The sequence below is a fragment of the Panicum virgatum genome, chromosome 6N (assembly GCF_016808335.1).
Source record: "Panicum virgatum strain AP13 chromosome 6N, P.virgatum_v5, whole genome shotgun sequence".
Lineage (NCBI taxonomy): Eukaryota > Viridiplantae > Streptophyta > Magnoliopsida > Poales > Poaceae > Panicum > Panicum virgatum.
The window spans coordinates 19640532-19663186 of record NC_053150.1 but is presented as its reverse complement, the minus strand read 5'-3'; the positions used below and the strand labels follow the sequence as shown (position 1 = coordinate 19663186).

Below are 22655 nucleotides of genomic sequence, written 5' to 3'. Positions count from 1 at the left end.
GATTTCTTTTGCTATGGCCACCCACCACATCTGCCCCTCCTGAGGAGGACCGTTCTTGTGCACCCACGAATGTGCACCCAGGAATCTGCATCTATGGAAATCAATGGTCCAGACCTAAGCCTGAGCATTCAACTCCATCCAACGACCTCTGTTTTAAGGATCATCCGTATGTGCGTTGAAGCCCGACGCCCACACGCCTTGACGCTGCGTATTCGCACCCGCCATAGGGGTTCGAATCCCCACCCCGCACTCATTTGCTCACCCCGCACTCTTTTTCCGCAAAAAAGAGTTCATGTTCTTCTCCCGCGGGACTCCCTTGAATCGGCATCGGCAAACCCCTCCCAAATATGATGTCGTTCCAGCCGACCTAAGCTGCCGTGAAGCACGCCACCCGCCGAGGCCTCCGGCCGCCGTAACGTGCGATCACCACAGCCTCCGGAATTTCTCCTCCGCAGGGGCAGGTGTGTCCTGCGGCCGGGCACGTAACTCGCGCCCGCCGCCGCCTTCAGCAGCAGCCGTGAGCAGGGCTAGGGGCGTCCTGCGGCCGGGCACGTCGCGGCCGTGACCCGGGCCAGGGTGTCTTGCGGCTGGGCCCGTAACGCGCGACAGCCATCGCCTCCGGTCGCCACCGCCGCCACCACGGCCGGGGTGCGGCCTCCCGCGGCTGCCATAAGCAGGGCCTCCCGTGACGTCTGCGGACTCCGGCCACCATGACGCGCCGCCGGAGTCTCAGAAGATCCGATGCCGGCCCACCCTCCACGGTTCTGATTTGATTTCTTACGTTTCTGATTCATGGTTTCAGGCTAATGGGGATTCAATTTTTTTTCTGATTCTGTTTCATGATTTCCCTACTTTTATATTTATAATTCTGTTTCATGGATTCAGTACTATTGGGTAAATGCAAACTGATCGGTACACTTCATGTGACTAACAATAGTCAGAATTTGAGTGTGTTTGTCTGAACAAAAATAGAAACTCACTTATTTTTTCTAAATTATTGTTTAGGGTATCTAGTGGTCTATGGATGATAACCTTTACGGAATATTGGACCGGATCGTCTCTGTCTGATATTGTAACTCAGGTAATTCATAAAATATTTTGCATTGACAAGTGCAAGATACCAGTGAAATAATTATATACACTTACACTACTTTTGCAGGATGATATCACAAATTTCAGGTTTAAGCTACCTGCAATCTTGTGGGATTCAAGATTAAACACAAAAAAAGGATATCAACAACCTGAACAAACAAATAAAGTCATAGACAATCCAAGTGATATTGAAATTATCTATGCACTGGATGAGTGATCTAAACCGCCAAATGCATCACAACAAATGGAATCAGATGCATCTCCAAATGTTCTTTCTAGTAGAGTAAGATCGATAAACATGCAAGAACTATTGTACATTTTAAGCAACTACATCATGTCGATGGACAGTAATGCTGAAATTTTACAGTAAGTAATTTTTTATTTATCATATTTATAATATGCATAGTAAATATTGTCAGCCTATCTATTTGCATTAATACAATATTAATTATTTAATAGGAAAGAGTGGATTAGGAGCACCAAGCCATATCCAATTTCTTTAAGTTTGAAAAAACTTAAAGATATATTAAATGTAAATAAGCCAATGGATCCTGATTGCTTCAACATGGCTGTTCGGATGCTCACATGCAATGAGGCCTTATTGTGGTGTGAAGAAAAATACCACTACATGGACCTACAATTCTGTGTAAGTTAATTTTATTATTATATAGATACATAATATATTTATTTTACACTTTTTATTTTTAAAAAACAGTCCATATCTGATTTGCTCGAGACCTGCGCTATTGTGCAAGGCTCGATATCAACCAGTTGGCAAAATTATTTGAATGTTGGTCCAACATGGAGTATGACATTTCACACTGCAGCAATGTAAGCTATATTCCTTTGTTCTTTATAATCTTGTGTTTTGTTACCCTCACATCACATGAAAACTATTTTTGTTTGCAGATTCTATTACCCTACAATTTCTTGGGTCATTTCACATTATTCATACTTAACATGGATACTAGAAGTGTCTATATAATGGACCCAATGCCTTTACCAGCATGGTTTAAGTGTTCTGATTCAACATTATGTATAATGGACACAATGCCTTGTAATTGATGACTACTTTCACCATTGATTCATGGTACAAACCGGCGATGATGACTACACAATAAACTAAAACACACCAGTCATATGAAAAAATTTCTAATGTTAACATAAAAAATCATATGAAGACAAAATAGAAATTATAGAGCTCGATGAGATTTAAAACATTATATATGACAATTTTTCATTTGAAAATTTACCATAAACCTAAATATTTGATATAAATTCTTAGACCAATTAAAATGGGCTTAGATGAAAAGAGATCGACATTAAATTTATATTGTTTGACGAGATCTAAAACTTTGCGGTTGATAATTGTTTCATTTGATATTGTTTTGGTACCTAAAAAGTTCACTTAAGATTCAGAAAAGTTAATATAAAAGAGTAACATTCAGGCACTTATCACAATTGATTGTGTAGAGTAGTTGTATAGAGAGGTTGTGCGATCGTGATGTTGGATGTCAAGATGGTTGATTGTGCAGTAGTTGGTTGGGTATAAATTTTTAAAAACGCTATCACTGCTGATTTGTGGCTCAAACCGGTGATGTTGATGAACCGCATTAGTGCCCGTTTGGGGTGCGTTGAACCACGCTCGGTGGTGATGTGAATGGCTATAGTAGTGTTTTCTGATGTGGCCATCGTGTGATGGTAAAAGGCGGTACTAACAAAATGTAATCCGTGTTCGGGCACGAGGAAAGCCGACATGCAAGTTGCAGCATGAATACCTTCTTTACCGGTTGTCGGTGTTTAGGAATCGAGGGCGTAATGCGCTTGGCTTCCATCCAGAGGATGTTGGCCATGTGTGGTGAGTGGGACATGGCTTCCATGAACAAGTCGATGTTTTCTGACCAGTCCTCGAGGTCATCATATGGTTCGAGGTTGTCGAGACTTTCTATGAACTCGTTGAAATCCTGATCGAATAGGGGATCAGAGATGTCAATTGGTTCAGGAGTCCACTTGTGAACAGGCTTTGATGAGGAGTCCTGGGGTCCCTAAGTGGGGCGGTCCCATCCGTTCAAGCCGAGGGTTTGCCTTCTCGAGTTTCCCATAGGAATTTCCCATCGGATCCTATTTTTTGTGTTGCAGAGTACTCTCGGTTGCGTTAATGCAGTCGATGAGTGAAGAGTCGTCTCGATCGATCCCAGAGAACATGTCACTCGTCCGGGGGTGCCGTGACTTCAAAGTTTCCGGTTTCTACTGTGTCTTGGTTGAGCTGAGAGCAGATTCTGCAAGCTTGATTCATCCTTCGATTGATCGTGAGACTCGATCCACTCCATCGAGTAGTTCTGAGTTGATGACCTTAATACGTTTGATTGACTTGAGATAAACCACGTATTTTCCTGGAATTTGAGAAAATTGGAATTTTTCGGAATTTGGGTTAGTGTCGGACTCGGCCAACTCGTCAGTACGAGTTGGAGTCGACATGTTTCCAGGATTTTATGAATTGAGCTTGGGTGGAACTTGATTCCTGCCAGGTAATGCAGTGTCGTTTGTTTCGGCGGGTTGGTTGTCAAGTTTCGATTCTAGAGCTTCGGGCATGATCAGGTGGCCAGAGAAGACGCCCAAACCATTGGCAGTACAAGCCCAAGAACTGAAAATGGTGGTTGTGCCTTTAGGCACGGCGTTGGCGTCGCTCGTTTTGGCTTTTGAATTCGCTGGTGAACTCGCCGAATCCCCCTACCTGGCCCGCCAGCTATCGGTGTTTAATTGCCAAGCCTGCTCAGAGATACCCTTAGCAGTAGGATTATAGGCAAGGGATCGACTAGCTCTGGAACTCGATGGTGCAAGGAACACAAGGATTTAGATAGGTTCGGGCCGCGAGGTGCGTAAAACCCTACGTCCTATGTGGTTGCTTGTATTGCCTTAGCTGTTGATGTCTTATGAGGGGGTTCCTGCCCACCTTTATATACTCTGGGGGCTAGGGTTACATGGAAAGTCCTAGCCGAGTACTATTAGAGTCCTACTACAACCCTGTTGGGTAGTTTCCATGTACTATAGCTAGCTCTACTCCTATTCGAATAGTTACAAAAGAGGTAAGGTACATTCATATGCTATTCCTTACTCTAGAACATTCTATGCCTATGTGCTGTCCCGCTGCTCCAGGTTTGACACCGGTTTCATTTAAGCGATGGGCAGAATGATACCGATGAGCTTTAGGTATTGGTGCTTGGTAGGCTGAAATTGATGAGATGTTCTATAGTAGTGATCGAAGGCCAAGGCCATCTGTTGTAATGTCAATGGCAAGACTGATACAATCATACAGATGAGGCTTCAAAACAACTACTCAGTAGGCCCAAACGGGTGAGATTTTCTGCATTAGTGATTTGCTTGGCTGATCGGACAAATCATGAAGAAAAAAATCTTCCTTCCGGAGGTTCTAAAGCCTTGACAAACTAACCAGCCTATTTAAGATAAAAAGATAACTAGCAAGGAATGGGTCTGGGGTCGCTGACCGGGTGAGAAGGGCTTCAGACCGTGGGGTCTGGCTGCTCAGGCCGTCAGCGCGTAGTCAAGGATAACTACGAGGCTCTCGCCTAGACACAGCAACACCTCTGGGACACATGGTGACACCAGACCCGTCCCCGAGCGGGAAGTGGGTCCGGGACCGTTGGTCCGGTGAGATGGAGCCAGACCCCAGGGGTCCGGCTACTCAGCTCCTTAGGACGTAGTTACGGATAACTACGCGAGTCTTAACACAGTAAGAGGGGGAACCCTAGTCCAGAGGTACCGACATCATTGAATAATAATGCAACCATGACAAGAAGCATATACTCGATAACTTAGAATATACTTCAAGCAGATATCGGTAACCATAGTCTAATTCTATTACAAATGACCGAATATTACAAGAGAGAGCTAGAGATGAACCCATACCAGACTCTCGAGCAACTCTGTCAACTTGATGACTCCTAGACTTCTCCTAAACTCCAGTAAGCCTAAAGACTATGCAAGAAGGAACTTGAGAGGTGAGTGAAGTGAGGTGTGTGTGTGTGTCCTATTCTCTACCCCCCTTGTATTTATAGGAGGGAGCCACCAGCCGCAGCACCCCAAACCGACCTAAAGGAGCAACAGGGAGGCGCCACATGGCAAAGTTGAGGCGGTGGGGCCCATGGGCCTAGTCGGCCAACCTATAGGTCGGCCGGCCTGCCCTGACCGCCAGCCGCCCCCAACTGCTGGGGGTTGGGCTTGTCTGGGCCTCCTTGTCTGATCCACGCTAGGGTTGGCCTATCTTGATTTGTTTTGCTTCGGTTCTTAGGCTACACTTGGTCCATTTGAGCATGAATCGGTACTCTAATATTTTTTGTGATTTTCTGCTGGGCCAAACTGTGCTTGCAACCTGCATATTAACTCAAAAACACAACTTGCATATTCTAGAAGGTAAAGTGTTGTTTAGGGAATTTATTGAATATAAGTACGTGTAAGAAATGCAAACTCTCATGATTTTTTGATTAAGTTGACGCCTGGAAATGGTCGTTAGTGAGCGTCAACAAGATCCCCCAAGCTGTCCTTTGCTCGTCCCGAGCAAAGTAGGACAAATCAGGTTGTTGATAAGAAAATCACTTTGACTTGTACCTTACCTGTCATGTCATAGTCTGAAGCAAAGAGGTTCATCTTTAAGCTCAAATAAGTTGGTTAGCATACCTTTGCTCAATTACCTTACTCTCTCATGGGGCTTTTCAGCTGTCTCCTTTTCTTGGGTTGTTGAGAGTTAGAACGGTGCATAAAGTAATACTTACTCATTTCTAGATCTGCAATCCATCTGGAGATACCTTTTTAAAAGATTTTTGAAACATGGCAAAGCTCCCAGGATAACTCTCTCGAGGCACTCATCTTGTATTTCCTTACCAGGGCAGTATTTGCCTTTGATCTTCCCTACTGCTATAAGCCTTTTTGTGGAGCTCAAGGTAGGATAAAAATAGGGCACACTTGTATTCTATTTATTGTAAAGTCAAAGAGAGGATCCAAGAAGAAACAAGTCATGCAATCTCGATCAAAAGGTGCAAGTGTATGAGTGGATGGATGAATATGGCTTACTCCTTAAGGTGATGTCTTTTCTCTCTCGAATCATCCCTGTCTCTTTTTTTTTGAGACATGGTTGCCCCCTTTTTCTCTCTTTTTTTTAGGTCATGCTTCTTGGCATGCCATCTTTTCTTTTTGGGACAACCATAATCTGACTTTATTTTATTTCAGAGATGTTCTACAAGAGAGATCACCGAGACATGGAGCATTTATTAATGTGGAATGGATGGTAGTACTAATTCCCAGTGTAGGAATGTAGCAAATGGATGGGACGTGTATGTGCTTATGATCGAGAAAGCATGAAGAGTATCTCACTAGGGTCACCGAATTTGACAAAACTCAACAGAACATCAAGCAGCATATGTATAAGAGTTTTTCATGGAGTATGACATATGGCTCTGGTAGAACATTACATATCGCTGGGGAATTTGCCTTTTTAAATTTTATTTTTGAAAACAACTCCAGACTTCAAGCAGTACTAGAACAAGCTTGCAGAACCTTATTTACCATATTTAAACTCACAACAACTTAGACTCAGATCAAGCGTATGCAACCCACGGAACTTTTAGGTTTATTGGCAAGATACTTGCGTAACCAACAAATATAAACTCAAGAGAACTCTTATTTTCAAGACTAGGCACAACAGACATGATAAAGCAAAGCAAAACTAATCCTTTCAACTTATCAAGGGGAGTTAAAACATTCTTACCGCGCATCATGGAAAAAAGAGAAATAAAGCAGTAAATTTTTATTTTGTTTTCAGAAGTTTTTATCAAATTTTATTGAAAGCAAATAAAAGGGATACAGTTGACTTAAGGGAGGGGACCTCCCCCAAGCTAGCTTTTGGTTAGGGTCGAAAAGCAGGACCTTTCTCCATACCTGATTAGGTTGATGTCGTTTCGTCCATACCTGGAGAAGTAGTAGCGGTTGATGACGTCTTGTTCTTCTTGCGCCACACCTTCTTGGTCTTCTTTGGTGGAGTAGGCGGCGCAGGAATAGGATCCTCGAATGCAGTAGCCTTTGAATTACCCCACTTCTTGACCCTTTTTGAGTTCGCTAGATTTTCTTTCATAAGTGTCTTCATAAAATGTATAAGATTATCTTTTTGAGAGGGTGTAACTTCGACTTCTTTGATTTTCTGAGGATTTGGCCCAAACTTTACTCGAATCATCAAGCATTGCTCTTTCTTGGGTCGGAAGTCAAATTTCTCCTCTTTACCATTGATATGGAGTCGGATTTCTTCGGCCCCAACATCAATATGTGCATCTGCTGTATTGAGGAATGGCTGTCCTAGAATTAGAGTAGTCTCCTACTAATTATCCATATCAAGCACCACAAAATCGATTGGGATGAAACAGTCTCGAACTCACACTGGGACATCCTCAGCGATTCCTTCTGGGTGCCGTACTGAGGAGTCAGCCAATTGCAACTGCATGGGTGTTGGTGTCAACTCTGTGTAGTTGATTTGGTCGAAAACCATCTTCGGCATCACACTAACACTGGCTCCCAAATCACATAAGGCTTTGTCGAAGTTCTGTGCCCCTATCGAACATCTGATAGTTGGGAATCCTGGATCCTTCTTTTTCTTGGGCAATTGTTGAAGTATAGCTGCACTGCATGCCTCAGTGAGCTTGATTACTTTGGTAGTTGGTAGTGGTCGCTTATTGTTGATTATGTCCTTGAAGTAGCGAGCATAGGTCGGAACCTTCATAGCATCCATCAAGGGCACATTGATGTTCACTTGCTGTATTATCTCAACAAAGCGGCTGAACTGCTCATCTGTACTTGGCTTCCTTGCCCTCATAGGGAACGGCAATACTTGGGTATCATAAAATTCATGCGGAGCCGTCTTCCCTTCATAAACTTCCTCGGGTTCCTCATCACGAAGTGGTTCTTCTGCCACCGGGCTTGCTTTCTTCCTGTTAACATGGTTAGGATAGGACGGGTCTTGAGTAGTTTTACCTCCTCGTGTGATTATCGCCTTAACATTCTCCAAAGCAGGGGGCATGGTCGCAGCAACTTGAGCCAATTGAGTCTCAATCATCCTGTTGAAACTCGACTGATTCTTGATGGCAGTGGAGAATTTGTCCATCTTGGCATGGATAGTCTCCATAGATTTGTCCATAGCGGCCAACTACTTCTGAAGGGACTCATTGATCTTCGCTTGGCCGTAGACAAGATCTCTCAAGGTAGGCTGGTTAGGACCGAAAGAATTCGAATTTCCATTACCTCCTTGGTAATATGGGCGTGGTTGATTCCACCCCTGACCTTCTTGTGGACGAAACCCATTGTTGCCATTGAGAAATAGAGCTTCTTGGGTTTCTGGGCAATTGTCGCCTGAATGTCCAACATTCCCGCAGACCTCGCACGTCATGCGAGCTTCCAAGGCTTGAAGTGTTTGCATCTGAGCCTTATCTTGGGAATAATCCTCAAATTTCTTGAGGAGGAGATCAATCTTCATAGCGAGCATGTCGGTTTCCTTGACGGAGTGCATACCTCGCTGCTGCAGTTGGAGGGGATCATCGCTCCAACCTTGGTTGGAAACCATCTTCTCAATCAATGATGTAGCTCTTTCAGTGGTCAGCGATAAGAAAGCTCCACCCGCAGTGGCATCTACATGAACACGGGATGACTGTGTCAACCCGTTGTAGAAGTTCTGTAGAACGAGCCAATTGTCCATTCCATGGTGCGGACATGCCAGAATGTACTCTGGAAGCCTCTCCCAAGCTTCCGGAATTGACTCATTTGATGCCTGCTGGAAGTTCGAAATCCGACCACGAAGGGCATTGGTTTTGCCCGTCGGGAAGAACTTCGAGAGGAACGACTTGGCACATTTGTCCCAAGTATCCACAGCAGCCTTGTTAGCATAAAACCATTGCTTCGCTCTCCCCAAGAGAGAAAACAGAAATAGACGGAGCCGGATTGCATCTTGTGATACACCCTTGATAACAAAAGTACTGCTGAGTTCCAGGAATTGCTGGAGATGAGCGCTGGCATCCTCATTGGCCTTGCCACAGAATGGGCTGGCCTGCACCATCGTAATGAGACCTGTTTTGATCTCGAAATTTTCTCCTCCGGTGTTAACCTCGGGTCCGGTTGGGACCTGGCTAGCAGACGGAGCAGAGTAATCACGGAGTGTCTTCTGGGCCATAGCTCTAGGAGCTGACGATGATGCGATGACTGGATCAACTGCCGAGAGTGATCTCCAAGGTGATACGAGACGAGCTCGCGTCCTCCTCAAAAGTGACTCTGGATCGGAATGAAAGTTTTGCGGCAAGTCGAAACCGGTCATACACTACCCTGTTTTCATATCAACGAAGACAAGAAAACAAAGCCAAGTTAGCCTGTTTAGCATGCGAATACCAATCTCGATTTTGTTCACAACTTTATCTATATATTCCACCTTGTGCCTTCCCCGGCAACGGCGCAAAAAATGCTTGTTGGCGCCTACCAACGTTACTTGGTGATGACGCCCGCAGACGCCAAGTTTGGAGTGGCAGTATTTCATGAACCACGAATAAATCCGCAAGCGCACGGAATACCGCTATAGCATTTTACCCGGGAGTATATCGGGGTATCATTTATATTTCCGCAGGGAAGGCGATGAGTGGGAGAGTCTATAGATTAGTTCGTGAGCTCTATCTAGATTGGATATTCTCATGCATAAATAGGGGTAAGATAATAACATGGTAGGAGGTAGTGTGACACACACACAAACCACCCTCTTGGATAAATAAAAGATAAAGATTGGTTTAGGCCGGGAGCAAGGTAAAAGTCAGAGCTCGAGTCAGCTGTGCTAGGCTAGCTATATCTACACTTTCTCATTAGTTAGCTTGTCAGAAATTAAACTACACAACAGGGAGATCGCTATCGAAGTAACGGGAGGAGCCCGTCCACCCCGGCGACTTTATGCACCTCCTACCCCCCATACTGAACATGGAGGATTACTAAAAGGCTCGGACAGGGCTGTCACCACCTGCCGGCTACCTCTACAAACCGTGGGTATAGTTGACAACCAGCAACTCTTAGCTAATCTAGACATCATGTCTACACTAGTAAGGGATACTCTAGTCTAGTGTCCCGCGCGGAGCCCCCACCCTCCGGATGGACAGACAACACACTAGAGCAATCATATGAATACTGGAACAGTTGATAGAGTTCTACGAAGAAAAGACTACCTATCTCCAGCACAAGGCAATTACGCAATGAGATCATTGAATAATAATGCAACCATGACAAGAAGCATATACTCGATAACTCAGAATATACTTCAAGCAGATATCGGTAACCATAGTCTAATTCTATTACAAATGACCGAATATTACAAGAGAGAGCTAGAGATGAACCCATACCAGACTCTCGAGCAACTCTGGTGACTCGATGACTCCTAGACTTCTCCTAAACTCCACTAAGACTAAAGACTATGCAAGAAGGAACTTGAGAGGTGAGTGAAGTGAGGGGTGTGTGTGTGTGTCCTATTCTCTACCCCCTTGTTTTTGTAGGAGGGAGCCACCAGCCGCAGCACCCCAAACCGACCTAAAGGAGCAACAAGGAGGTGCCACGTGGCAAAGTTGAGGCAGTGGGGCCCATGGGCCTGGTCGGCCGGCCTGCCCTGGCCGCCAACCACCCCCAACTGCTGGGGGTTGGGCTTGTCTAGGCCTCCTTGTCTGATCCACGCTGGGGTTGGCCTGTCTTTACTTGTTTTGCTTCAGTTCTTGGGCTACACTTGGTCCATTTGAGCCTGAATCGGTACTCTAATATTTTCTGTGATTTTCTGCTTGGCCAAAGTGTGCTTGCAACCTGCATATTAGCTCAAAAACACAACTTGCATATTCTAGAAGGTAAAGTGTTGTTTAGGGAATTTATTGAATATAAGTACGTGTAAGAAATGCAAACTCTCATGATTTTCTGATCAAGTTGACGCCTGGAATTGGTCGTTAGTGAGCGTCAACACGCACTTAGAGGGATCCAGACAGTACATGTTAAGGAAGCTGTCACGAGCTTGTGCCTTTTCTTCAATGCAATAGAACAGAAGGTGATTGATGAAGATGCACTCATGGAGATAGAGAAGAGGCAATTCGAGACCCTATGCATGCTTGAAGCTACTTTCCCACCAACATTCTTTGATCCCATGCTCCATCTGACAGCACATCTGCCCAAGGAGATATTCTATCTTGGCTCGTCTTAACCTCATCAAATGTTTCCTTATGAGAGGTTTTTTGGCTTCCTAAAATCATTGGTACATAATCGGTCATTTTCGGAGGGAGCCATGGTTCGTGGCTATGGTACCATTGAAGCAGTGGAGTGGGCCATGAGTTATATGGACCCCCAAAACCCCATTAGTATGCCTCATTCACGGCATGAGGGTAGGCTTGCAGGTGTTGGGACCTTGGGTAAAAAGTCAATCACTCCGGGTCAGGATACCTTCAACAAGGCTCATTTCACTGTGCTACAACAGACCGACATAATTACGTCGTATGTCAATGAGCACATGCGATAGTACATGAAGGTAATCCTAATTGTAATGAAACTTGGATTGCAAAAAAAACACATGCAAGGCTTTAACACTTGGCTCCAAGATTACGTCCAGAAAGCAGCACTGCTATAACCGATAATATGATAAGGAAACTAGCAGCGGGACCATTATTCACTATTACAACATACCAAGCATATGATATCAATGGATACACGTTCTACACCATGGCCCAGGATGCCAAGAGCATCTATCAAAACAGTGGTGTGCATGTAGATGCCATCGACAATGACATGGAGACAGACACATATTATAGTCAAATACAGGAGATCTGGGAGCTTGACTATGTAGGATTCATGGTAGCCCTATTTCGATGTCGATGGGTCAATGGGAAGAAAATTGTGACCAAGGACTAATATGGGTTTGTTAGAGTTGATCTACGGGTCTTTGGTTACAAAGATGAACCGTTTGTCATTGCAAAGGATGTTCAGCAAGTGTTCTATGTACCCGACCTTGCAAAGAAGAACTGGTATGTGGTTATGCCTGAAAAAAAGGATTATTGGGGTTAAAAATGTTGTTAAGGAGGAGGAATACAACCAGTTTGACGAAATTCCGTCCTTTGACACTTCATACATGCCCCGAGTCTTGGCAAATGATAAAACACCATACTTGTGAACCGACCATCAGGAAAGAATCCATGTGCATAAAGCAAGGAAAAAAGCAAGTAATTAATATATGAAGTGTAATCCATGTCCTTTGATGTATGTATTGGTGAAATTTGAATCCATTTGTAATAAATGATATATATTGGTGAAATTTGAATCCATTTGTAATATATGATGTGGATTGGTGAAATTTGAATTCATTTGTAATAAATGATGTGTATTGGTGAAAATTGAATCCATTTGTAATATATGATGTGGATTGGTGAAATTTGAATCCATTTGTAATAAATGATGTGTATTGGTGAAATTTGAATCCATTTGTAATATATAAATTGTATATGTGAATTGAGCCTTATATATTCTGCAAGGTTCGGTCCTTATATATTCTGCAAGGTTCAGTCCTTATATATTCTGCATAATAATTTAATGTACATTGCAGAATTAGAGAAGCTAAACACGATATCACTACCATGTTGTATTATCAGATGCATAAAGCCAGAACTTTCAATTATCCAAAACAAGACAGATAGTGGATTATCCAAAACAAGATCAATTTGTAGATAGACAGATAGACAGATAGCAGTGGATTACCTCCTCATTCCACTTCCCCTTGTTCGCCTTCCCCGTCTCCTTCGTAGAGGTCGCCATAGTGGGGTTCCCCTTGTTCTTGCTCCCCTCTTGCTCCTCCTTGGTGCTAGATGTCACGTCGATGGAGAAGTAGCACCGGACGTTGGAAGGGCCCGCACAATGGGAGCCTCCAATGGGCGGCGGTGGCCAGCACAAGCCGTCGCTGCTTCCAGAGGAGGAGGTCACCCTCTTCTTGGGAGCTTTCTTGTCACCTTGCAGCCGTGGTGGAGCCGCCCGCTTCTTGGGATTGGAAACATGAGGCACCCATCTTCCCTGTGCCCGGCTTCTTCCTCGCACCACTTGTTGGGGAGGAGATCACCCTCTTCTTGGGAGCTTGCTTGTCGCCTTGCAGCTGTGGTGGAGCCACCCGCTTGTTTGGAGTGGAAGAGGAGGCACCCGTCATCACTACGCACGGCTTCCTCCCATCACCGCTTGTTGGGGAGGAGGGGGAGCACGGCGGGCCCACAGGTTCTGACGCCTGCCGCCGTCACCGCCGCTTGTTGGGAGGAGGGGGGAGCGTGGTGGGCCTGTCGGGGCTGTGGTGGAGTACCGCCGTCCATGGAGACGAAACGGCCGTCGCCATCACGAGTCTGTAGCTGCGCATAGATTTGCCTCTTAAATGACGGCATCACCTTGCGCCGTCACCGTAGAGAGAGGGAAGGGATGGCAGATGTTCCATCACCATCGAGGGAAGGAGCGGATCTCTGGAGATCTGTGGGGAAGGGGCGGATAGATGAGCTCGAGGGAGACGAGGGGACGGCAGCTTTTTGTACATGGAGACTAACAATTTGGAAATGTAAATTGATAGATTGATACTAATCGAACTTACTTCAGTAGTGCAATGGTATGCCTCTTTGCTTTGGAATGCTGTGACCACAGCTCAAGTCTTGCTTTGGACGGTGGCTTTTTTTGGCCTCTTTTTTGCCAAAAAGTGTTGTGCCAAAAAAAGAAGTGGAGCACGGGATTCGAACCTGAGACCAGCTGCTTGTCTGGTGCAAGCACTTCCACTGCACCACTTCAGCATTCGGTCATGTGTTCTGAATTCATTGTACTTGTATTGTTTCTATTGCGCTGCAGGCCAACTGGCAGTGCACGATTGGCTCGTCGCCAGGTGGCAGCACGCGATTCGCCAAGTTCTATTGGATGCCGATAGACTTGGTATTTATCCTTTTAATCTAGAATTAAAATTTGTAGATGGTTTTTCTCCGTCATACTTAATCCAAATTTGATGGTTCTTTTTCTTGAATTTTTATAAAACGGCCCTCCTTTCGTTATTGATGTTTTTTAAGTACAGATTCTATTCCGTAGATCCTATTTCTATGCCTTATCTTGTTTCTTCTAAATACCATATAGAAAAATATTTGTTTTGCACAACCATTACTTTATACAACGTCGTATTTTGTAATACTAAGGTGAGAACAAGGTTATGTTCAAATTTGACATGCATATTAGTTCGAACAAGTTGTAAAGTATGGAAAACTTTAATGTTCAAGTAACATTGTATGGAACTATGTGAGAGATGTAGGCATTTGTACACAATGTATATTTTTTCCTTCGTCGTAACCATTTGAAATTTTTATGTAAAGTTTAGGGACCCAAATTAGGTTGCCACATCAATTTGCAGAATGTTGAGACCATATTAAGATGTTATTAAAATTACTATATCATAAATTTGAGATATAAGCTTCAATTATCCCTATCAAACTTGCACATTTTTGAACTATTATTGACGGTGCTTAAGTGCCATTTTCACCCGTCAACTATACTCAATAATAAAGGAAAACTACATGCCTTACTCACATATTTGTATCACTAACCTTGCTCCACAGTTATTTTCGAGTTTTGTACATTTCAGATGAGCTGGAGCGAAATAAGACGAAAACACGCAGCAGACGCCATACAACTACGCATAATGTCGCGTCCGGCGTCACCCACTTACAAGGAGGGCCCATCTGGCAGAGCTAACAGGCGCGCCATGCATAATGCATACAAGGAAAGATATCAGGGCCTACATGTCAGCCTGCCAGAGAAGGATAAGGACGAGAGGCGGCCAGGTGGGACCGGCCGACCCCCTGGGTCGGCCGAACCTGGCTGGCCTCGCGTCCAGGTGAATTTCGAGGAGGAGTCGGCCCCAAGTCTCCTGATTACCTTCTATACATGCATTTGGCAGGAACCGACCTCCACTAGTATAAATAGGGCCCCCTCTCATCCCTCACACACACACACACACACTTCATTCCATTCTCTCCAAGAAGGCTCTCCTCTCTCTTGCTCTCTTAGCTAGGTAGTGGAGCTAGGCTAGTTCTCTTTAGCGAGCAAGTCGTCCTCGGGGTCGTTGAGCAATCCTCGGCTCCTGGCATGGCTTTGTATCCGACTTGTCAGACTTCTATTCATAATATAGAGTTTTGCCATGGTTGCTTTACTATCTTGATAGTTTATCAATCCATGCTTAGTTCATTCATAAGTTATGCTACGGTCTTGGTTAGGCTAGATGATCCGGGTACGGATAGAGGTTCGTTGTGCTTTCAGGCTTGCTCTAGTGTTTTACTCGTCCATCCGAAGGGTGGGAGACCTGGGGGCACTAGAGTAGTGACTTCATACACGAGCGTGGTGCTCGGGTATGTAGGATCCTTCGGATATGACCGTGCTCCACGGTGTGACTGGGGTAGACGGCAGGTGGTGACAGCCATGTCCGTCCGGCGTAACAGCAGTGTTGCATTTAGCATACTCCCCGACGTTCGGGTTCGGTGTAGGAGTTCATGCAAAGAGGTAACGGGACTGGATGTACTCCGGTGCGGGACCTTCTCCCCGCTATCCCATTTTCCTGGCACCTGCAGTCCTAACCATTATCCAACATGACCCCAGCTTTGGATAGAAGCACTAGGACACCTAACCTAGCCTAAGCTCCAGCTGACTTGACGTGGGATAGAGTAGTTCTTTGTTTTATAGTTTCTCTGCTTTATTTCTTCCTCTTGGAGTGTGGATGTGTGCTGTGTCGCATTACCCTTGCTTATTCTTTATCTGTACTTACCCCTGTTAGAGTATTGCCTATTGCTTGAGGCACAATGTCATGGTTAATGTTGAGTACAATACCTTTGCCGCTGCCGTCCTTTGGGACACAAATAAATGACGACACCCTTACTCTCCGGGTGAAATGCTACAACGGTATATCCGTGCACTTGCGGATCCATCTGTAATCGTATTGATTATACCATGAGAGTGGCACCCCTTGGGTGCAGTTGCTAGGATGGGTTCGGCGCCCTCATTTCTAGTGATTGCACTAAGGACTGCCAATAGGCATTTCTGGCGCTATTGCTAAGGACTAACCATTCCTAGTGATTGCACTAAGAAATGTCAACAAGCATTTCTGGCGCCATTGCCGGGGACGGCAAGTGAACAAAGATATTGTGCTGATATTAACTTAGACCTTGTACTCAGGATATAGTCTTCACTCTTTCAGGCTAATGTCACTTTATGTCTTCTTTTATTTTTGATTTGAAAGAAGACAGGGGTAGTGTATGACCGGTTTCTCCCTGCCGGAAAACTACATAGACAATCCAGAGAGGCTCGTGAGAAGGGCACGACCTCGCGTCGTTCCTCCTCTTGTTATCCTCCCCGCACAGAAACCCATTTCGGAAGCACCACTCGTTCTTGAGGCTATGGCTGAAAAGACTCTCCGCGAGTTCTCCGTCCCCTCCACCGACAATATGGCCACTGGCCCCAACATCAATGTCGAGGACGTGAACTTCGAGCTCAAATCAAGCCTCATCAACATGGTGCAGGCTAGCCCATTCTGTGGCAAGCCAAATGAGGACGCAAATGCACATTTGCAGAATTTTCTGGTGCTCTGCGACACCGTTGTCATACGAGGTGTCGCTGCCGATGTTATCAAGCTTCGTCTGTTTCTCTTCTCCCTGCTGGGGAAGGTGAAACAGTGGTTTTACAAAGAAAAGGACATCGACACCTGGGCCAAATGCTCCAAGGCGTTCCTCGCAAAATTCTTCCTGCTGGGCAAAATAAATGCCCTGCGCGGGAGAATTTCAAGTTTCCAGCAGACAGGGATGGAATCCATCCCAGAAGCTTGGGAGAGGCTGTAGGAATACATCCTGGCCTGTCCTCGTCATGGCGTGGACGAGTGGCTCCTCCTGCAAAGCTTCTACAACGGGCTCACAATGACATCTCGAGCCAACATTGATGCTACTGCTGGAGGAGCCTTCCTCGACCTGACTATCGCCAAAGCAAAAGAATTGGTCGAGAAGATGGTCTCCAATCAGGGGTGGAGCGATGAACGACTCCAACCCCGCACCAAGGGCATGCATACCGTCAAGGAGATGGATATGATCGTTGCCAAACTGGACCTCCTACTGAAGCATCTAGGCGAAAGGGCCGAATTCAAGAAGCATAGAGAAAACTATGCTCGTGCCATGGAATCGCACTTCACGTGCGAAGTCTGTGGTAATGGTGGACACTCGGGGAATGACTACCCCGAAACCCGTGAAGACTGCGCTTACCTCAACAACAACAACAACGGGTACCGTCCACAACAAGGAGGCCAGGGGTGGAACCAGCCACGTCCACCTTTTCAGGGAGGTAATAACTACAATCCTTCTTATAATTCGAATTTCAATTCAAACCAACCTCCCTTGAGAGAACTTGTTCTTGGCCAAGTTAAAATCAATGAAAATATAAATAAAAAGATTTTGGCCAATGACAAATCTTTGGAAAGTTTAAATATCAAGCTTGAAACTTTGTCTTCAACTCTTAAAAACCAGTTAAGTTTCAACAAAATGATCGAAACCTAGTTTGCACAAATTGCTGCTTTGTTAACTGCTGTTGAGAGCAGGAAGATCCCGGGGCAACCCGAGTCTCCCGTTGAAAATGTCAGCATGGTGTCTACCGGACGGGATAACTCGTCCCGAAGGCCACCATGCAATAACCATGCAGGTAGGTACTATCCCCCAAGGAACGACGTTTGGGATGGCATGGTAGCAGCGGTGCAAGAGGATCTAGGGGTCCCCATGATCAGCTGCTCGATCTACATCAAACACTTCGAGCGATGCCTATACGATATGGGGGCAAGTGTGAATATAATGCCCAAGGTAATATATAAAGCACTTTAATATCCTGCTCTTTCCCCAACAACTATGCTCGTACAGCTTGCAGATTCAACCATTCGGTATCCCGAAGGGGTAGCCGAACACGTTTTTGTACGTGTACGAGACTCCTTCATCCTTGCCGACTTTGTGGTAATGGATATGGAGGGCGACCTCGGAGTCGACCTCGTACTTGGGCGACCTTTTCTAAGATCTACCAAGCCAAGGATCGATGTCGGAAAGGGAGAAATCCGTTTCCGTGTCAGAAAGGAGGATATGTTTTTCAAGTTCAAGAAGAAGGAAGAGTAGCGCTTCATGATCCAACAAGACAGTGAAGGGCAAACACTCTGGGGTCCACCAGAACCCCAGCCAGAACAACGACCCTCCGCACCTAAAAGAAAGAAGAAGGAAAAGAAGGTGTGGCGGAAGGTCAAGAGTTCGGCCACGTCCAGTTCTCCAGGACAAGCCGACGAATGGTAAGAACGATGGGGAAAAGTCGTGCACGTCGGACTTTAAACGACGCGCCCTTGCCAAAGGTAAATTGGTATTTATCTCATATTTGCTTTCTCCGCTTTTCAACATTTTCTTTGCACCTTATTTGTTTTTCTCCACTGCATGTTAGAAATTTTAAAAATTGTTTTTTGCATGCTGGAATTTTTCTAGCATTTTTTCCTTTTTACAAAAAGACCAAAAATATTTTCTGAGTTTTAAAATCCTTTGGGAAAAATAATGTGGACATCTTTTCGAGCAAACTTTTGGCCGTGCACAATATTTTCAAAGAACTTAAGCATTGAGGAAGCACCAGGCCGAAGGGGGGCACCAGGGGGCCCACCCTTGGGCCAGCCGACCCCACAGGTCGGCCGACCCAGGGCCAACGGCTCCTAGGCCCCACCTTCTCCAACGGCTCCATAGCCATTGTGGCTTGCATCTCCTCTGGTGCACGCGCCATCTTCTCTTTAAATAGGGGCCGAGAGGGGTGTTGAGCTCTCTCATACTCACACACTCACTCACACTCCTTCTCACACATTCTTGCTCGGGTTTCCATTGGATTTTGGCTCAAGTTTGGTTTCAAGAAATCTCTCTCTCTCATTTCTTTGCTGCAAGATTGATCACATATTTGGAGGAACAACTTTTGGGTAAGAGTTTCATTCTCATTTCACTGACATAACCCGAACCGAGTTGTTCTCGTTCATTCTTGTTCGTTATTGTTGCAAGCATGAGAGGTGCAGGGCGCAAAATTTCCAGAGCTCTCAAGAGGATGACGAGGTTGGGCTCGTCCCGTTTGCAGGGCGAGTTGAGCTCTCATCATTCCCCTAAACCTACACAAACACCGACTACAATGGATTATGAGCAAGACGACCAAGAAGAACAGTTTGAGGAGCAAGCTGAAGAACCGCAAGCCGAGGACATGGAAATAGATGAAGATGATGCACCGTACCTCGACTTGCAAGATGACCGTGAGCGTCAAGCCTATGCCATGATCAAGAATCGAAGCTTTGGTCATACCAGAGCCTTCGATCCGGACCTTCTCGAAAAAATAGGTATGGACGTCGACTTCGCTCGTGTTTGGCATGCGGTTGGATGGGATGGTTTTGTGCCCGTTGAGGAGAATGGTTCCCGTCACCTCACCATCCAGTTTCTTTGCACTCTTCGGGAGGTGGACGATGGTGTTTCTTTCTGACTTTTTGGAGTTGAACGCTATTTTAATTGGAGAAATTTCAGTCACCTCCTTGGTTTTAGCGCACGCTTGCCAGTTTCCCTTGCAAAAGCTTGCCGCGTTTTGATCGACATGAGTTTTTCGGTTTGATTTCGGGTCAAGTTGTTCATGGCAAGTTTGCACCTCGGTGCAATGACATTCAAAATCCGACTCTTCGTTTGATGCACAAGTGGGTGGCTATCACTCTCTTTCCAAGAGATGATCCACGACCAGTGCGGAACGATGAGTTGATGATATTATATGCCATGGTCAACAAAATCCGAATCTCCCCCGCACAAGCAATGGTTAAGCAATGGCTCACAAATTTTCGGACGACGGGTCCTATTGAATGCACTTCTTTGGTTACCCGCATCGCATCAAACATGAGAATCTTAGATGGGAACCCCATTCCCTTCATTGAGGAGCCCCATGTTATGATCGATGAGGCGTACTTGGTTCAAGGCCACACACTCAAGAAAGGCCCGGATGACTCTTTGATTTTCTTTTCGCTTGGTTATGCAAATGAAATCCCGTTGCCAAATGCAGGGTATCATTTGTATAACTTCTGTTCGCTAACCATCCCTCTTTTTCCATAAGAGGAGAGCCACCAGCATAGTGTTTCTGGTCTTCCTGGCAGGATTACAAGAAGCATGGCCAGAAGGGAGGAATTCATGCAGCAGCAACCTCAGCCTCAACCACAGCAATATGAGGCTGGAGGTTCGTCATGGCAGTGTGCCAGCTCCACCGAGTGGGCACGGCAGGCCTCAGGGCATCGGTCCACCAGTTCCAGCTCCAGCGGACCCCCGCGACGTACAGCTTCATCCAGAAGTTTTGCCACTCTGACTCGACAGTTGGGCGAGCTGAACATGCGCACCACCAACATCAACGAGTCGTTGGGCCAGCACATCGAGTCAACTCAAAACTGGCAGCGATACACAGGCGAGAGGATCCGCAATCTGGAGCAGCAACAGCAGCAATCCTAGGAGGAGTGGATGGCCTACTACCGTTGGGCTGGGTTTAATCCCAACCAGTAACAGTGAGATTGAAGCTAGCTTGGGGGAGGACCCCCCATGAGAGGTACCTTGTATCAAACTCTATCTTTACCGCTTTTCAAAAACTTGCATGAAACCAAACAAAAAATTGCAAAATTCTGAAAATCCATAAAAATTTGCATAACTAAAATAAAATAAAAATTGACAAAACTTTTAAAAACCCAAAAATATTTACTTGCTTTCCAGTATGTGTAGTAAGAATGTGTAGTTTTTTCTTGTTGAGATGTTGAATAGTTGCTCTGTTAGTTCCTTTCATATGCCTAGTTACAACCTTGTGCTCTCCCTAAGTTCTGAGTTTGGTGGCTAGATGTTCAAGAGCTTGAAACTTGTGGGTAGCGAAAAAGAAGAATTCGAATCTAGGTTGTTGTGGGTTATGATATGGCTGAAAAGAGTTGCTATGATCTTCTCCTACGTGATGCTTGATATCCGGAGTATTTCTTTTCAAAAATACAGAAATAGAATAATGTTCCTCGGTGATATGCAATTCCTATCCAGAGCCATATGAGTTACAAGTTTGAAAAGCCTTTTCTTCATATGCAACTTGTCTTCTCATTGAGCTTTGTCAAATTGTTGTGACCCTTTGTGAGAATCACTTCATACGCCCATGATCAAGATCATGTACACATCCACTCACATGCTATACTTCTACACCTGGAAGATAGCAAGTACATCCCCCATCCATCCACAAATAAAACTCCAAGATGTGCCATGTTTATCTCTCTCTAAAGTTATCATCATAATGTATGGGCTATACAAAAAGAAATAAAAGATGCATACCCAAAGAAGGTATGCCACAAGGCATGTCAAAAAAAAAAGAGAAAAGATGCATACCCAAAGAAGGTATGCCACACCCCCACAAGGTGTGTCAAAAAAAAAGAGAAAAAGAAAAAGAAAATATAGCCCATACTAAAAACATTACAAGGGAAAGAGAATTCATATAAAAGAGTTCTCATCCATCATCCACCAAAAATATCCACACACTTGCACATCTTGATCAGGGCTTATGACTTGTTTCTCCTTTGGATCCGGTCTTTGACTTAGCGAAATATGAGAAGCAAGTTTGCAATTATATCCTCCATATCTACTGATCCAACAAATAGAAGCCACTAGAAGTAGGGTGGAAAAAGAAAGGCACATAAAAAGGCCTTAGTAAGGAATGAAACACATTGAGCGATCTGAGAGATCACCCGAGGAGCTTACAAATTTCTTTTCAAAAAATTTATAAAACCTCCGGATTGACGGTAGAACAAAGGAGTGGTAAGTGGTACTCTACAAGCCGTTCTGACCCTCAACCGCCAAAGATGAGGATGATGCTATAAGCCCCACAGGAGTAAGGTAAAAGGTGCGAACAAGGCCAACTTATTCAGAATAAAGGTAACAACACTCGGTTGTGCCTTGGGCATAAGTCAGGAATGCGACATTGTAGCAACTCCTAATCAACAACCTAAGTCTAAAACTTTGCTCGAGACGAGTAAGGGGCTAGCTTGGGGGAGTTGTTGACGGTGCTTAAGTGCCATTTTCACCCGTCAACTATACTCAATAATAAAGGAAACTGCATGCCTTACTCACATATTTGTATCACTAACCTTGCTCCACAGTTGTTTTTGAGTTTTGTACATTTCAAATGAGCAGGAGCGGAATAAGATGAAAACACACAGCAGACGCCATACAACTACGCAGAATGTCGCGTCCGGCGTCACCCACTTACAAGGAGGGCCCATCTGGCAGAGCAAACGGGACGCCACGCATAATGCATACAAGGAAAGATATCAGGGCCCACATGTCAGCCTGCCAGAGAAGGATAAGGACGAGAGGCGGCCAGGTGGGGCCGGCCGACCCCCTGGGTCGGCCGAACCTGGCCGGCCTCGCATCCAGGTGTATTTC

General features: G+C 45.2%; 1 protein-coding gene, 1 long non-coding RNA gene and 1 other non-coding gene across 3 annotated transcripts; 1 reads left to right on the top strand and 2 right to left on the bottom strand.

Moving 5' to 3' along the window:
• Nucleotides 1-217: 217 nt before the first annotated feature.
• On the top strand, nucleotides 218-2189 carry LOC120679746. The gene is made up of 5 exons (XR_005677309.1): nucleotides 218-1081; nucleotides 1160-1458; nucleotides 1552-1738; nucleotides 1808-1923; nucleotides 2002-2189. It is a non-coding gene; the product is annotated as an uncharacterized LOC120679746 (long non-coding RNA).
• Nucleotides 2190-7531: 5342 nt separating this feature from the next.
• LOC120678006 lies at nucleotides 7532-8290 on the bottom strand. Its single transcript, XM_039959171.1, has one exon. The coding sequence runs from the start codon at nucleotides 8288-8290 to the stop codon at nucleotides 7532-7534; it is 759 nt and encodes a 252-aa protein (XP_039815105.1).
• An 8660-nt stretch (nucleotides 8291-16950) lies between these two features.
• On the bottom strand, nucleotides 16951-17059 carry LOC120680312. The gene has a single exon (XR_005677584.1). It is a non-coding gene; the product is annotated as a small nucleolar RNA R71 (small nucleolar RNA).
• Nucleotides 17060-22655: the final 5596 nt, after the last annotated feature.